Below are 14,745 nucleotides of genomic sequence, written 5' to 3'. Positions count from 1 at the left end.
TTGAGTGTGCCGGCCGCGGTGGTCTAGCGGTTCTAGGCGCTCAGTCCGGGACCGCGCGACTGCTACGGTCGCAGGTTCGAATCCTGCCTCGGGCATGGATGTGTGTGATGTCCTTAGGTTAGTTAGGTTTAAGTAGTTCTAAGTTCTAGGGGACTGATGACCACAGATGTTAAGTCCCATAGTGCTCAGAGCCATTTGAACCATTTTGTTGTTGTTGAGTGAGTTGCTGGGGTACTGATGTGAAAGACAAAGGAAGAGATTCCAAGTTTTAGCGCGTGAGGACTGTAACAAGTTATTTTAATTCGATGTCGATACTACTAACAATAAATCGTTATTGAATGGTGCGGGCAGTGAAAATATAAACTAACGTAATTCAATTCAGTTAATGAGAATTACTAGCGCGGTGAACTCGTTGATTCAGATAATCACTTTTTTTTTCTGTGTAAGTTGATGCTATTCAAGGAAAAATCATCTAACCTTTCTAAATTGCAATAAATGCGAAAATTAACTTAATAAAAACAAAGGAAATGACATTTTTGCACGATTTATTGGTTTCAACAAAGAAAATACATCGGAAAATGATTCATTAAGCTGCGCTACTGTGGGAGTAGAATCTGCACTAGAATTAAAGCTTTAGCTACATTTCTTGATATTTATTTCATTATACGACACACTTGCTCAAAGGACAACATTCTTTACATTAAAACGACTAATTATATCCCTCATTTAGCACAATATGCTATCCCATTTAATGGTAGTTATAATGCGCTGCTATGCCAGTCATGTACTGTAGCTGAGAAACAAAGAGTCGATGGTACTTCTGCAGTGCGTGTATGAGACTTTGAGAGGAGTCACGATGGAATGCTGCAGCCGTAGCGCTCAGGGCCAGACGACGGACTCTATCCAGGGCACGTAGTGCGAGACTCGCGAGTAGACCGCCGGCGAGTTCTCGAAGCCGCAGAACTTGCCGAATGACGTCACGCCCACCAGGCCGTACATGCAGTAGGGCTCGTGCAGCGGCACCTGCAGCGGACCGCCAGAGTCGCCCTGTAACACGGGAGGGAGAAAATTCAGCACTAAGTCTAAAACGGAAAGAAATGTGCAGGTCGAACACGTAACTAGCAACATTAGGTTGTTGTTATTCACTACTCTACAAAACGTAAGGTCAAGAAGTATAAAGCAACATAACGTATTAACTACTCGTTGGAAATGAATTAAAGTAGGGAACATGTTGCCAGATGTCTCCAAGTCCTGCATATGGCGTGAGTTCAGCCTGTCTGTATCGCCAAGTGTGGGCTGGCCCCACAGCACGAGGTCGTGCAAGGAACGGGAAAAGACGATGTGCGTCAACTACCGAGCAGTTACAACATGCCCTGTAGGCAATATGCGGATGACTTCACACGCAGAAGGTCATTGGGAAACTGGAAGAACACGAAGTGTAACGACTGCGTCACAGGAGTTTGGTACTGCGTTGTTCCTAACTACAGGCACAGCTGCCCGAAGAAGAGAAGGTGGCCGAGCACGGCCAACTACAACTGCAGATGATTTTGCATCGGGCAAGAAAGGACCTAAGTCAAACAGCAATTGTAACAACGTACGACACGTTTGCAAGGCAGCAATCTCACAGGGCAACCAAATGTACAAGATGATGGCGTTACCATCAAAGCGAATGGAAATCTGACAAGCAACAAGCCGAAAGTCGAAAACATTTTGAATAATCATTGTTTTAAATGTTGTAGGAAAAATAGGATCTAAATGTTCATTAGGAGAAGCAAGGCAGTCAATGGAAGAGGCCTTACCCACACAATTTGATGGAATTGAAATTCCACCCTCCTCTCCTTCTGAAATTAGGAAGATAATAAACTCTCTCAAGAATAAAAGCTCACATGGGATTGATGACATTTCCACTAGGATAATAAAAATTTGTTCCCCAGAGATAAGTGGGATTCTTAGGCATATATGTAATATCTCTCTGAAGCAGGGTATTTTCCAAGATAGACTGAAGTAAGCCATTGTTAAACCACTCCATAAAAAGGGGGATACGTCTGATGTTAACAACTACCGCCTAATCTCTCTTCTGACTGCCTTATCCAAAATTCTTGAAAAAGTAATGTATTGTAGAGTGGCTTCACACCTTTGTAAAAATAAAGTTTTAAGAAAATGTCAATTTGGTTTCCAGAAAGGTTTTTCAACGGAAAATGCTATATATACTTTCACTAATGAAATATTAAATGCTCTGAGTAACCAGAAGTCACCCGTTGGGATTTTTTGTGATCTCTCAAAAGCTTTTGATTGTGGAAATTATGGAATATTTCTAGATAAGGTGAAGTACTGTGGTATGAATGGGACACCGCTCAAATGGTTTAAATCATACCTAACTGGAAGTTGCAGGAAGTTGAAATAAGCAGTTCACGTAATATGCAAAAAACTAGTGATTACTCAAACTGGCGAACAATCAAGAATGGGGTGCCCCAAGGTTCCGTCTTAGGTCCTCTGTTGTTCTTAATATATATTGATCACTTGCCATTCTGTATTCACGAAGATGGAAAGCTGGTACTTTTTGCTGATGATACAAGTATAGCTATCATACCCAACGGACAAGAATTAACTGGTGAAATTGTAAACGATGTTTCTCAGAAAATCATTAACTGGTTCTCTGTAAATGGGCTCTCATTAAACTTTGACAAAACACAGTATATGCAGTCCACACAGTAAATGGAATGAAACCATTAATAAATATAGAATTCGATCAGAAATCGGTAGCTAAGGTAGAATATTCAAAATTTCTAGGTGTATGCATTGATGAGACGTTGAACTGGAAAAAAACACTGACGATCTGCTGAAACGTTTGAATTCAGCTACTCATGCTATTAAGGTCATTGCAAATTTTGGCGTTATATATCTCAGTAAATTAGCTTACCACGCCTATATTCATTCTCTGCTTTCGTATGGCATCATATTCTGGGGTAACTCATCACTGAGTAAAAGAGTGTTCACTGCACAAAAGCGTGCAATCAGGATAATTGCTGGAGCTCATCCAAGATCACCCTGCAGACACTTATTTAAAGAGCTAGAGATCTTCACTACAATCTCACAAAATATATATATATATATATATATATATATATATATATATATATATATATATATATATATTACCTTATGAAATTTGTTATTAACAATCCGAACGAATTCAAAAGTAATAGCAGTGCACATGGCTACGACACTAGGAGAAAGGATGATCTTCACTACTCAATGTTAAATCTGACTTTGGCTCACAAGGGGGTAAATTATGCTGCCACAAAAGTCTTTGGTCACTTACCTAATAGCATCAAAAGTCTGACAGATAGCCATATAGCATTTAAAAGACTTCCTTAATGGCAACTCATTCTACTCATTAGATAAATTTTTGGATATAATGAGAGGGTAATTTTACCAATCCCCACCTAAAAAATATTAAGTGTCATGTAATATCTTGAGTGATGTAATATCTTGTATAGACACCTTTTATTGACCTGACACGTTTCACATCACTACGAAGTGTCTATGGAACAAGTACTAATCTAATCTAATCTCACACTCCGCAGTGGCACGGCTACTGCGTGGGGCTGGTAACTTTGCTCGACGACCAGCACGTTGCGTTCTGTTGACACAGACACATCGGCGACACTGTTTGCGAAGAGAATAGGGACTGGACCATGGGAATGAGAAAATGGGTCGAATGCTCTTCCCGGATAAGAGCAGATTCAGTGTGACCAGAGATTCTCAACGTACCCTTATACGTCGAGAGGAGAGTAAACGTAATGCACCCGGGGAACTTTTTCGAAAATGATCGTTTTCGTAATCTAAGAGGGTAATCCCCAAAGTAAGGTCTCCTATTTTTTTATAAGTACATAGACCTGTTTATTTCTACAATGGTTTACATCAGTTTACAGCTTGAACATTTAGCTATTTTTCGACATAATAACCATTTCTGTCGATGCACTTTTGTAGATGCTGTGGCAGTTTTTGTATGCCAATGTCATACCAGTTCGCCGCCATGCTGTTCGGAAAGTTATGAACCTGTTGTTTCACCTCGTCGTCGGAGCTGAATCGCTTTCCGGCCAAATGTTCTTTTAACTTAGGGAACAGGCACCAGTCACTGGGCGCCAAGCCAGGACCATAGGGTGGGCGGGTGATTATGTTTCACTGAAACTGTTGCACAATGGTTCAAATGGCTCTGAGCACTATGGGACTTACCTTCTAAGGTCATCAGTCCCCTAGAACTTAGAACTACTTAAACCTAACTAACATAAGGGCATCACACACATCCATGCCCGAGGTAGGATTCAAACCTGCGACTGTAGCGGCCGCACGGTTCCAGACTGTAGCGCCTTGAACTGCTTGGCCAGCCTGGCCGGCGAAACTGTTGCAGGAGAGCAACAGCTTGCCGAGCGGTGTATGGGCGAGCTACGTCATGGAGAATGTGTACGCCCTTGCTCAATATTCGTCTTTTCCGGTTCTGAATTGCTCGTTTGAGTTTTTTCAGAGTCTCACAGTACTTGTCAGCGTTAATTGTGGTCCAAGTGGGCATAAAGTCGACCAATACCGCTTTCTTTCAGATCCCAAAAAACGGTTGACATGACTTTACCGGCAGCTTGTGTTTTTTTGAAATTCCGCGGATTTGGTGAAGAAGGATGCCACCACTGGCGTGATTGTTGCTTGGTCTCAGATATAAAGTGGTACGTCCAGGTTTCGTCACCCGTGACATATGAGTCCAGAAAGTTGTCCTGTTCGGCTCCAAGGCGGTGAAGAAATGCGCGGGAAGCATCAACTCGTTGCCGCATGTGGTCCTGAGTCAGCGTGCGTGGCACCCATCTTGCGCACACCCTCCGGTAGTTCAATGTTTCCGTTAAAATTCTGTGAGCGGTGCTTCGGGAAACTTCAGGAACCAACGTGCAGAGATCATCCCGGGTGATCCACCAATCTTCATGCACGCTTTGCTCAACCTTCATCACTGTCTCATCAGAAATTGACGGTCTCCTTTTCCTTTGTCGTCGTGAATTTCCGTTCGACCAGCTGCAAACACTCTGTACCACTTACGAATATTTTTGACATCCATGCACGACTCACCATGCACTTCAGTCGATTGGCGATGGATTTCAAACGGTGCAGTGCCCTTTGTGTTCAAAAATCGAATAACTGCGCGCAATTCGCACTTGGCGGTACCATCCAACGGGGGCTCCATTCTCAACGGCTGCCAACGTGCTCATGTTTACACACAGCACGTGAAGCACTCTTCGTAACAGTGTGACCAACTGCCACACAAACAGATTTCTGTACTTATAAAAAAAAAGAAGACCTTACTTTTGGGATTACCCTTGTAGGTGTTATGTGTGTGTGTGTGGGGGGGGGGGGACGGCTTAATATTGCATCGGTGTATTGACTTCCAAAACATTGAACACGGTGCAGTCGCCGATAAACGTCGCTTGGACGCTGCACTCAATCCCCTTGTAAATCACTTAAATTCTGTGGATGAGAATGTGCGACAGCATCGAACAGTGCAGATGGAGGTGCCTTTGGAACGAAAGTATATTCGACTAATGGATTGGCCCGTTCGTTCCCCCGATTTAAAATCCCATGGAGCACGTGTGGGAAGCGTTTGGAAGTCGTATTGCAGCACGTCCACACGCATCAACGGCCATCCAGCACTTGTCAACCGCGCTGCTGGAGAACTGGAACGCCTTACCAAGGGAAGTCCTTATCAACCTTGTGTCCAGCATGCGAACACTTGCAGAAGGTGCAGTGTCGTCCACTGTGATCTCACACCCTAATAAGAAGCGTGATCTGCCTTTCGCAAAGTCCAGGGGACCTTCATAAATGGCGGTGGCTTCAGTGTAATTGTTACCCTTCAATAAAAGGGTCACTTCCGTTCGGCTCATTGCATATTTTTTCAGTTTCCTTCTGCACCAGTAGTTATTTGTATGTATGCTCCAAGTTTCGTCGAGCTTTGTTACTAGTATCTAACACATCATGCGAAAGTTACTTTTGCACACCAGTATACATACCACTTTGGCTAGCTGCGTTTAATGAGGAAAGCTCGATGTAAATGCAAACCGTTGTTTAGGTAACTGGCATTATCTAGAACAGTTGATGCATTAGGCTACTTTCATGATGTAGTCAGGAATAAGGCAGCACCCACTGCGATCAGGTCAGATGGTGATGTAAAATTTTCCGCTGTTATAATAACAGTATCTAGACAGTATCTTCTGTGTGAAATGTAGTAGTAACGCTGTAGACCTTCACAGTCAGAGCCATGTCTGCATATCGGCATACAAGTGGAAACAGTAGTAGAATGCTACCTACTAGCCATTATTTATAGACCATGTACAATCCAAGAACAGAACCAGAGGCTGCAGCGAAAGCGACTTACCAATATCTCTTCCTATTTTCAGTTATATCTCTTCTCGTATCATTTTTACTTTTTTTCAATTTCACGTATAGTTTGTACATTTTGCATTAAGCATAAGTAGGCTGCACAAACCAAAAGTGAACTTATTATTCTTTTCCGCCTTATGTCGTCCATACTGAAACATGGTTTTGAAGCTGAGGCAGTTCATGGCATAAAAGATAAACTAAAACAATTATGTGTGTCAGTCATTTATATTTTCTTCCATAATGCATTTCGAGAGGTCATACCCTCATCTTCAGTTGGACCGATGGGTTACATTCCATTTGCTGATTATAGACAGTTGTTTGTTGTAACTTTCATTTATCTACAAGCAAGATATAATTTGTCACTATTTACAATAAAGTGGCACTAAAGTTATAAATTTTAACCATAATAATGTACTTACAACAATTTCCAGAAACAGTAAACTCAAGACTAGTAATAGATATACATTTTCATCATTAAGTGGTACACATACATGAAATAACGACGCAAAAAGTCAGAGATTGTACGGATGTAGAAATACAGCCCTTAGTAACTCAAAGAGTATTTCCAGCTTACATTGCAGTTAAAATGCACTATATTGTTGGTTCGTGTTTATTTGCCATTTAATGATGGCAATCTATATTTATAGACCCCAGGTTACTTTTGTTGGAATATCTTGCAGTTCGTTTTTATAGTTAAAATTTATAATTTCAGTGCCATATCACGATAAAAAGTGCCAAATTTACTTTATTTGCAGTGAAATGGAGGTTCAGACAGACAACTAGCTACATCTAGCAAACGGAATTCTAATGCAATTCACTGATCTACATGAAGATGAGGGTGTAAGCCGTCGCAACTCGTTGCGGAAGAAAATAAGTGACTATGACACACAATAGTTTTAATTTTGTCTTTTACCATCATTATTCATATAATTAAAACCACATTGTACAAACGTGTTGTGATTGAATGCCGCAAATTTATGTCATTTTATTGCTGTAACTATCATAGTTAATTCTGCCATTAACGGAATGTTAGGTCCGTCATTTTATCTAAGCAGCGGACCACATAGTTTTCGAAAGACTCAATTCAAAAGTGTAATAGGTCTTCTAATGTTCTTAGTGTAGATAAAGGATTTATCTGACAGGATCAACAGTATTAAGATTGTTCGCTGTTGATGCTGTTGTGTACAGGGAGGTATCGTCGTTGGACGTTCGTAAGGAATTGCAGAATGACTTGGACAAAATTTCCGTTTGGTACCTACATCTGAATCTACATCAATATTCTACAGTTCCACTTAAGTGTCTGGCAGAAGATTCATCGAACCGTCTAGAGACTGTTCTACGACCGTTCCACTCTCAAACAGCACAGAGGGGGAAGCGGGGGGTGGGGGGAATGAACACTTAAGTCTTTCCGTACGAACTCTGATTTCTCTTCTATTTTATCACGAGACTCACTTCTCCCTATGTAGATGCACACTAAAGAAAAATTTACACATTCGAGAGAGACATTTGGTAATGGAAACTTCGTGAAAAGATCTCGCCCCAACGAGAAATTTGGTAATCGAAACTTCGTGAAAAGATCTCGCCCCAACGCAAGAACTCGTTCACCTGTTTCACTATACTACAAAATGAGCTGACCTCCTTTGAACTTCTTCAATGTCCTCCGTCAATCCTGATCCCATAACGAACAACAGTACTCCAGAAGACGATGGATAAGCCCAGTGTAGACGCTCTCTTTAGTATACTCCTTACATCTTCTAATTGTTCTGGCAATAAAATACAGTGTTTGGTTCATTTTGCCCACAGAGTTATCTGTGTGGTCGTTTCAATTTAAGTTGTTCGTAACTGTTCTCTATAGCTATTCAGTTGAACAGACATCCTTTACATTTGTATGGTTCATTGTGTAACCGAAATTTGAAGGATTCCTTTTAGTAGACCTACGCATTTGGACGACCTGACACTTTTCATTATTTAGAGTCTATTGCCGTTCTTCACACTATCTTGTCTAAATCAGTTTGGCAGTACTGAGAGTGTTAGGCACCAGTTGTCGAATGTATGCCAGCCGCTGTGGCAGAGCGGTTCTAGGCGCTTCAGTCCGGAATCACGCTGCTGCTACTGTCGCAGGTTCGAATCCTGTCTCGGGCATGGATGTGTGTGATGTCCTTAGGTTAGTTAGATTTAAGTAGTTCTAAGTGTAGGGGACTGAAAACCTCAGATGTTAAGTCCCATAGTGTTTAGAGCGATCTGAACCATTCGAACGTATGATATATTTACCACAGTGGGATAATGTCATTATAGTATAGCATAGCATAGCATAGGTATATTATACTACATGACGTTATAAATATTTACATTATTATCAGTATGGGTAGTACTGTGACTTATTGGTTTATTTCCTTCTGTTACGGCACTTGGTAATGGGATGACGTAGTAAATGTATCACACGTTTCACAACTGATGCCTAACATTCTCAGTGCTGTTTCATGAGACAGTCTTACGATAGCTTCACAAGGACAAACAATTTTGCAAATGTTTTTTATCTTGTGTTGACATTCCCAGACGGAAAATGGCGGCATCCTTTACAAGAAATCTAAGAGGGCTGCTCAGATTGTCTCCTAAATCGTTTAGGTAGATAAGGAACAGCAAAGGACCATAGCACTTTCTTGGGGAACGCCAGATACCACTTCTGTTTTAATAGATGAATATTCGTGACTCACTACGGACCTTTCTGACAGGTAACGCCGAATCCAGTTGCATAACTGAGACGATACTCCAGAGGCACGTGATTTGATTACAAGCTGCCTGTGAAGAAGGATGTCAAAATCTTCTCTAAATGTAGAAATTTGGTACCAGTTTGGTAACTCCTCTCCAAAGCACTCAATACTTTATGCGAATAAAGAGATGGTTGTATTTCAAAAGAATGCTTATTTTTCTGAATCCGTTCCGACTATCTGTCAAAAGAGCGAATTCTTCGAGGTACTGTCCGAGAACAGTATACGTTCCAAAGCCCTGCTACAAATCTACGTCAGTGATACGCATTTGTAGCTGAGTGTCCTCCTATTCTCCTGTTGAGTATTGGGTTGACCAGGCAGCAGTAGCTGACCGAGACAGAGGCAGCAACAGGGAAGTAAACGGATTTTGTTATTTATGAGTTCCTAACCAGGAGAGACTTTTATTATATCACCTGTGCGATTTAATAGTTCAGTTTCTTGTGTTTCTGCGTGTTAATTTAATTTCTAATAGCCACAGTCGTCGCGTTTCTGTTTGCGTCGGAAAGTAAACCGGTTTTGTGACATATTCAAAGTTCCTAGTCAGGGGCAAATTATTTAGTTTCACCAGAGTGCTTCGTTAGATAGGTTTTTGAATATTTGCGTATTACTAGACACAGTTCGTGCGTTTTCGTCAGGGTGTACAGTAGAGTTGTGCAGCACGTGCCGATAGTCCGTTTTTCTGCATAGTTTAGTTTTCCGCGGCCTTTAGTATGGACATGGACTGCGATTGTTGTGTGCGGATGCGAGCCGAGTTGGTGACACTTCGCTCTCAGCTTCAGGCTGTGATTGCTTCGGTTACACAGCTTGAGGCTGCAATGTATGGGCACCACTGTTGTGGGCCGGCCGTGGGGATCCAACGGACGACCGGCACGTCTGAGTCCTCCGATCGGTCGTCACCGGTGGCCAGCCCAGTAACTGCTCGCACTGAGGCTGACCCCTCACCTGTGGACGACTGGGAGGTCGCCCCAGGACGAAACAGGCGGCGAAAGACTTCCCAGGCGGCCGCACGTAAGGCCTGCTCCGTTTGTCTGACAAACAGGTTCCAGGTGCTGTCTGTGGCTGACACTGTCGCTGAGCCAGATGCTGTCACCTGTCCTGTTTCAGAGGAAACCACTCAGCCTGCAAGGTCCGGGCAATCGCAGAGGGAGGGATTATTGATAGTAGGGAGCTCCAACGTTAGGAGCCATATGTGGTCTTGGCCGACAAAGAGGATAAGAAATCCAATGTGCACACTGCGTGCATACCTGGTGGAGTCATTCCAGATGTGGAAAGGCTCCTCCTGGACGCCATGAAGGGCACAGGGTGCAGCCAACTGCAGGTGGTGGCTCACATTGGTACAAATGATGTGGGTCAGAAGAGATTCTCTCTGGTTTCGAGCGGCTAACAGAAGTGGTAAAGGCTGCCAGTCTTGCTTGCGAGGTGAAAGCAGAGCTGACCATTTGCAACATAGTCGACAGGACCGATTGCGGACCTTGGTACAGAGCCGAGTAGAGGGTCTGAATCAGAGGCTCAGACGGTTCTGCAACCGTGTAGGCTACAGATTCCTCGACTTGCGCCAAAGGGTGGTTGGGTTTCGGGTTCCGCTGAATAGGTCAGGTGTCCACTATACGCAGGAGGCGGCTACACGGGTAGCAGGGGCTGTGTGGCGTCGACTGGGTAGTTTTTTTATTTTAAAGGGTCTCGGGAAAACACAAGAAGGGTTTCACTCACAAGGGTGCAGGCTGAACACAGGAAAAACGTAGATACAGGTACCATTGGTATAACAGTTGTAAATTGTCGTAGCTGTTTCGGGAAAGTACCAGAGCTCCTAGCGCTAATAGAAAGCACTGATGCTCAAATCGTTATAGGCACTGAAAGCTGGCTAAAGTCGGACAAGAGCTCAGCCGAAATTTTTGCGAAGAACCTAACGGTGTTCCGAAAGGATACGCTAAACACGTTTGGTGGTGGCGTGTTTGTTTCTTTCAGAAGTAGTTTAACGTGTCACGAAATTGAAATAGATACGTCCTGTGAGTTAGTATGAGCACAGGTCATTGTTGGCAACCGGAATAAAATAATAATTGGTTCCTTTTACCGACCTCCCAATTCAGATGATACAGTTGCTAAAAGGTTCAAATAAAACTTGAGCCTGATTTCAAAGACGTATCCGTCTCATACGATAATAGTTGGTAGGGACTTTAATTTACCCTTGATATGTTGGCGAAAATACATGTTTAATTACGGAGGTACGCATAAAATATCATCCGAAAAAGTGCTAAACGCATTCTCTGAAAATTATTTCTAGCAGTTAGTTCATGAGCACACGCGAATGGTAAACGGTTGTGAAAACACACTTGACCTCTTAGCAACAAATAACACTGAGTTTGAAACGAGCATCAAAACCGGTTCAGGGATTACTGAACACAGGGCTGTCACAGCGAGAATGAATACTGTAATCCCCAAATCCTCGAAAAATAAGCAAAAAAATATACTTATTCAAAAAAGCAGATAAAAATTCACTTGACGCCTTCCTGAGAGGCAATCTCCTCTCATTCCAAATTTCTAATATAAGTGTAGATCAGATGTGGCTTGGATTCAGAGAAATAGTATCGGCAGCAATTGAAAGATTTATACCAAATAAATTAACAAACGAAGGAGCTTATCCTTCTTGGTAGACAAAACTTGTTAGAACATTGTTGCAGAAATAACGAAACAAACATGTCAAATTTAAACAGACGCAAAATTCCCAATATTGGCGATCTTTTACAGAAGCTCGAAACTTAGCGCCGACTTCAAAGCGAGATGCTTATTACAGTTTCCACAACGAAACTTTGTCTCGAAACCTGGCAGAAAATCCAAAGAGAGTCTGGTCGTATGTGAAGTATGTTAGCGGCAAGAAACAAGCAATGCCTTCTCTGCACGATAGCAGTGGAGATACTATCGAAGACAGTGCTGCCAAAGCAGAGTTCCTAAACACAGCCTTCCGAAATGCCTTCAGAAAAGAAGACGAAGTAAATATTCCAGAATTCGAATCGAGAACAGCTGCCAACATGAGTAACGTAGAAGTAAATATCCTCGGAGTAGTGAAGCAACTTAAATCACTTAATAAAAGAAGTCCTATGGTCCAGACAGTATACCAATTAGATCCCTTTCTGAGTATGCTGATGCATTAGCTCCATACTTGACAATCATGTACAACCGTTCGCTCGATGAAAGAACCGTACCCAAAGACTGGAAAGTTGCACAGGTCACATCAATATTCAAGAAAGGTAGTAGGAGTAATCCACTAAATTACAGGCCCATATCGTTAACGTCGATATGCAGTATGGTTTTAGAAGATATATTGTGCTCGAACATTATGAATTACCTCTAAGAAAACGATCTATTGACACATGGTCAACATGGGATTAGAAAACATCCTTCCTTGAAACACAACTAGCTCTTTATTCACAGAAGTGTTGACTGCTACTGACAAGGGACTTCAAATCGATTCCGTATTTCTGGATTTCTGGAAGGCTTTTGGCACTGTACCACACAAGCGGCTTATAAAGACACTGCGTGCTTATGGAATATCGTCTCAGTTATGTGACTGACCACCACCACTCCCCCACCCCCCCACCCCCCCGCCTCCCACCACACGAACCATGGACCTTGCCGTTGGTGGGGAGGATTGCGTGCCTCAGAGATACAGATGGCCGTAACGTAGGTGCAACTACAACGGAGGGGTATCTGTAGAGAGACAAGACAAACGTGTGGTTCCTGAAGAGGGGCAGCAGCTTTTCAGTAGTTGCAGGGGCAACAGTCTCGCCGATTGACTGATCTGGCCCTGTAACAATAATCAAAACGGCCTTGCTGTGCTGGTACTGGGAACGGCTGAAAGCAGGGGGAAACTACAGCCGTAATTTTTCCCGAGGGCACGCAGCTTTACTGTATGATTAAATGATGATGGCATCCTCTTGGGTAAAATATTCCGGAGGTAAAATAGTCCCCCATTCGGATCTCCGGGCGGGGATTACTCAGGAGTACGTTGTTATCAGGAGAAAGACAACTGGCGTTCTACCGGTCGGAGTGTGGAATGTCAGTTCCCTTAATCGCGCAGGTAGGTTAGAAAATTTAAAAAGGGAAATGGATAGGTTAAAGTTAGATATAGTGGGATTTAGTGAAGTTCGGAGGCAGAAGGAACAAGCCTTTTGGTCAGGTGAATACAGGATTATAAACACAAAATCAAATAGGGGTAATGCAGGAGTAGGTTTAATAATGAATAAAAAAATAGGAGTGCGGGTAAGCTACCTCAAACAGCATAGTAAACGCATTATTGTGGCCAAGATAGACACGAAGCCCACGCCTACTACAGTAGTACATGTTTATATGCCAATTAGCTCTGCAGATGATGAAGAAATTGATGAAATGTATGATGAGATAAAGGAAATTATTCAGGTAGTGAAGGGGGGCGAAAATTTAATAGTTATGGGTGACTGGAATTTGAGAGTAGGAAAAGGGAGAGAAGGAAACTTAGAAGGTGAATATGCATTGGGGGAAAGAAATGAAAGAGTAAGCCGTCTGGTAGAATTTTGCACAGAGCATAACTTAATCATAGCTAACACTTGGTTCAAGAACCATAAAAGGAGGTTGTGTACATGGAAGAATCCTGGAGATACTAATAGGTATAAGATAGATTATATAATGGTAAGACAGAGATTTGGGAACCAGGTTTTAAATTGTAAGACATTTCCAGGGGCAGATGTGGTTTCTGACCACAATCTGTTGGTTATGAACTGTAGATTAAAACTGGAGAAACTGCACAAAGGTGGGAATGTAAGGAGATGGGACCTGGATAAACTGACTACACCAGAGGTTGTACAGAGTTTCAGGGAGAGCATAAGGGAACAATTGACAGCAATGGTGGAAAGAAGTACAGTAGAAGAAGAATGGGTAGCTCTGAGGGATGAAGTAGTAAAGGCAGCAGAGGATCAAGTAGGTGAAAAGACGAGGGCTAGTAGAACTCCTTGGGTAACAGAAGAAATATTGAATTTAATTGATGAAAGGAGAAAATATAAAAATGCAGTAAATGAAGCAGACAAAAAGGAATACAAACGTCTCAAAAATGAGATCGACAGGAAGTGCAAAATGGCTAAGCAGGGATGGCTAGAGGACAAATGTAAGGATGTAGAGGCTTATCTCATTAGGGGTAAGATAGACTTTGCTACAGGAAAATTAAAGAGACCTCTGAAGAAAAAAGAACCACTTGTATTAATATCAAGAGCTCAGATGGAAACCCAGTTCTAACCAAAGAAGGGAAAGCAGAAACGTGGAAGGAGTGTATAGAGGGTCTATACAAGGGCTACGTACTTGAGGACAATATTATAGAAATGCAAGAGAATGTAGATGAAGATTAAATGGGAGATACAATACTGCGTGAAGAGTTTGACAGAGCACTGAAAGACCTAAGTTGAGACAAGGCCCCGGCTGTAGACAACATTTCATTAGAACTACTGACGGCCTTGGGAGAGCCAGTCCTGACAAAACTCTACCATCTGGTGAGCAAGATGTATGAAACAGGCGAAATACCCTCAGACTTCAAGAA

At 42.4% G+C, this 14,745-nt stretch overlaps 1 protein-coding gene across 1 annotated transcript in view; it reads right to left on the bottom strand.

Annotated features, from left to right (window-relative positions):
• Positions 1 to 800: 800 nt before the first annotated feature.
• The window catches only part of LOC126273206 (serine protease snake-like), a 186,508-nt gene continuing 172,563 nt past the window's right edge, over positions 801 to 14,745 (bottom strand). The window contains exon 6 of the mRNA XM_049976785.1: positions 801 to 1,047. Within this exon, the coding sequence (XP_049832742.1) occupies positions 880 to 1,047 (168 nt within the window). The 3' untranslated portion in view covers positions 801 to 879. The remainder of the gene's footprint in view (positions 1,048 to 14,745) is intronic.

This window comes from Schistocerca gregaria, chromosome 1 (assembly GCF_023897955.1).
Source record: "Schistocerca gregaria isolate iqSchGreg1 chromosome 1, iqSchGreg1.2, whole genome shotgun sequence".
Classification (NCBI taxonomy): domain Eukaryota; kingdom Metazoa; phylum Arthropoda; class Insecta; order Orthoptera; family Acrididae; genus Schistocerca; species Schistocerca gregaria.
Note: the sequence above shows the minus strand (reverse complement) of the source record. Positions and strands in the feature narration are given on the sequence as shown.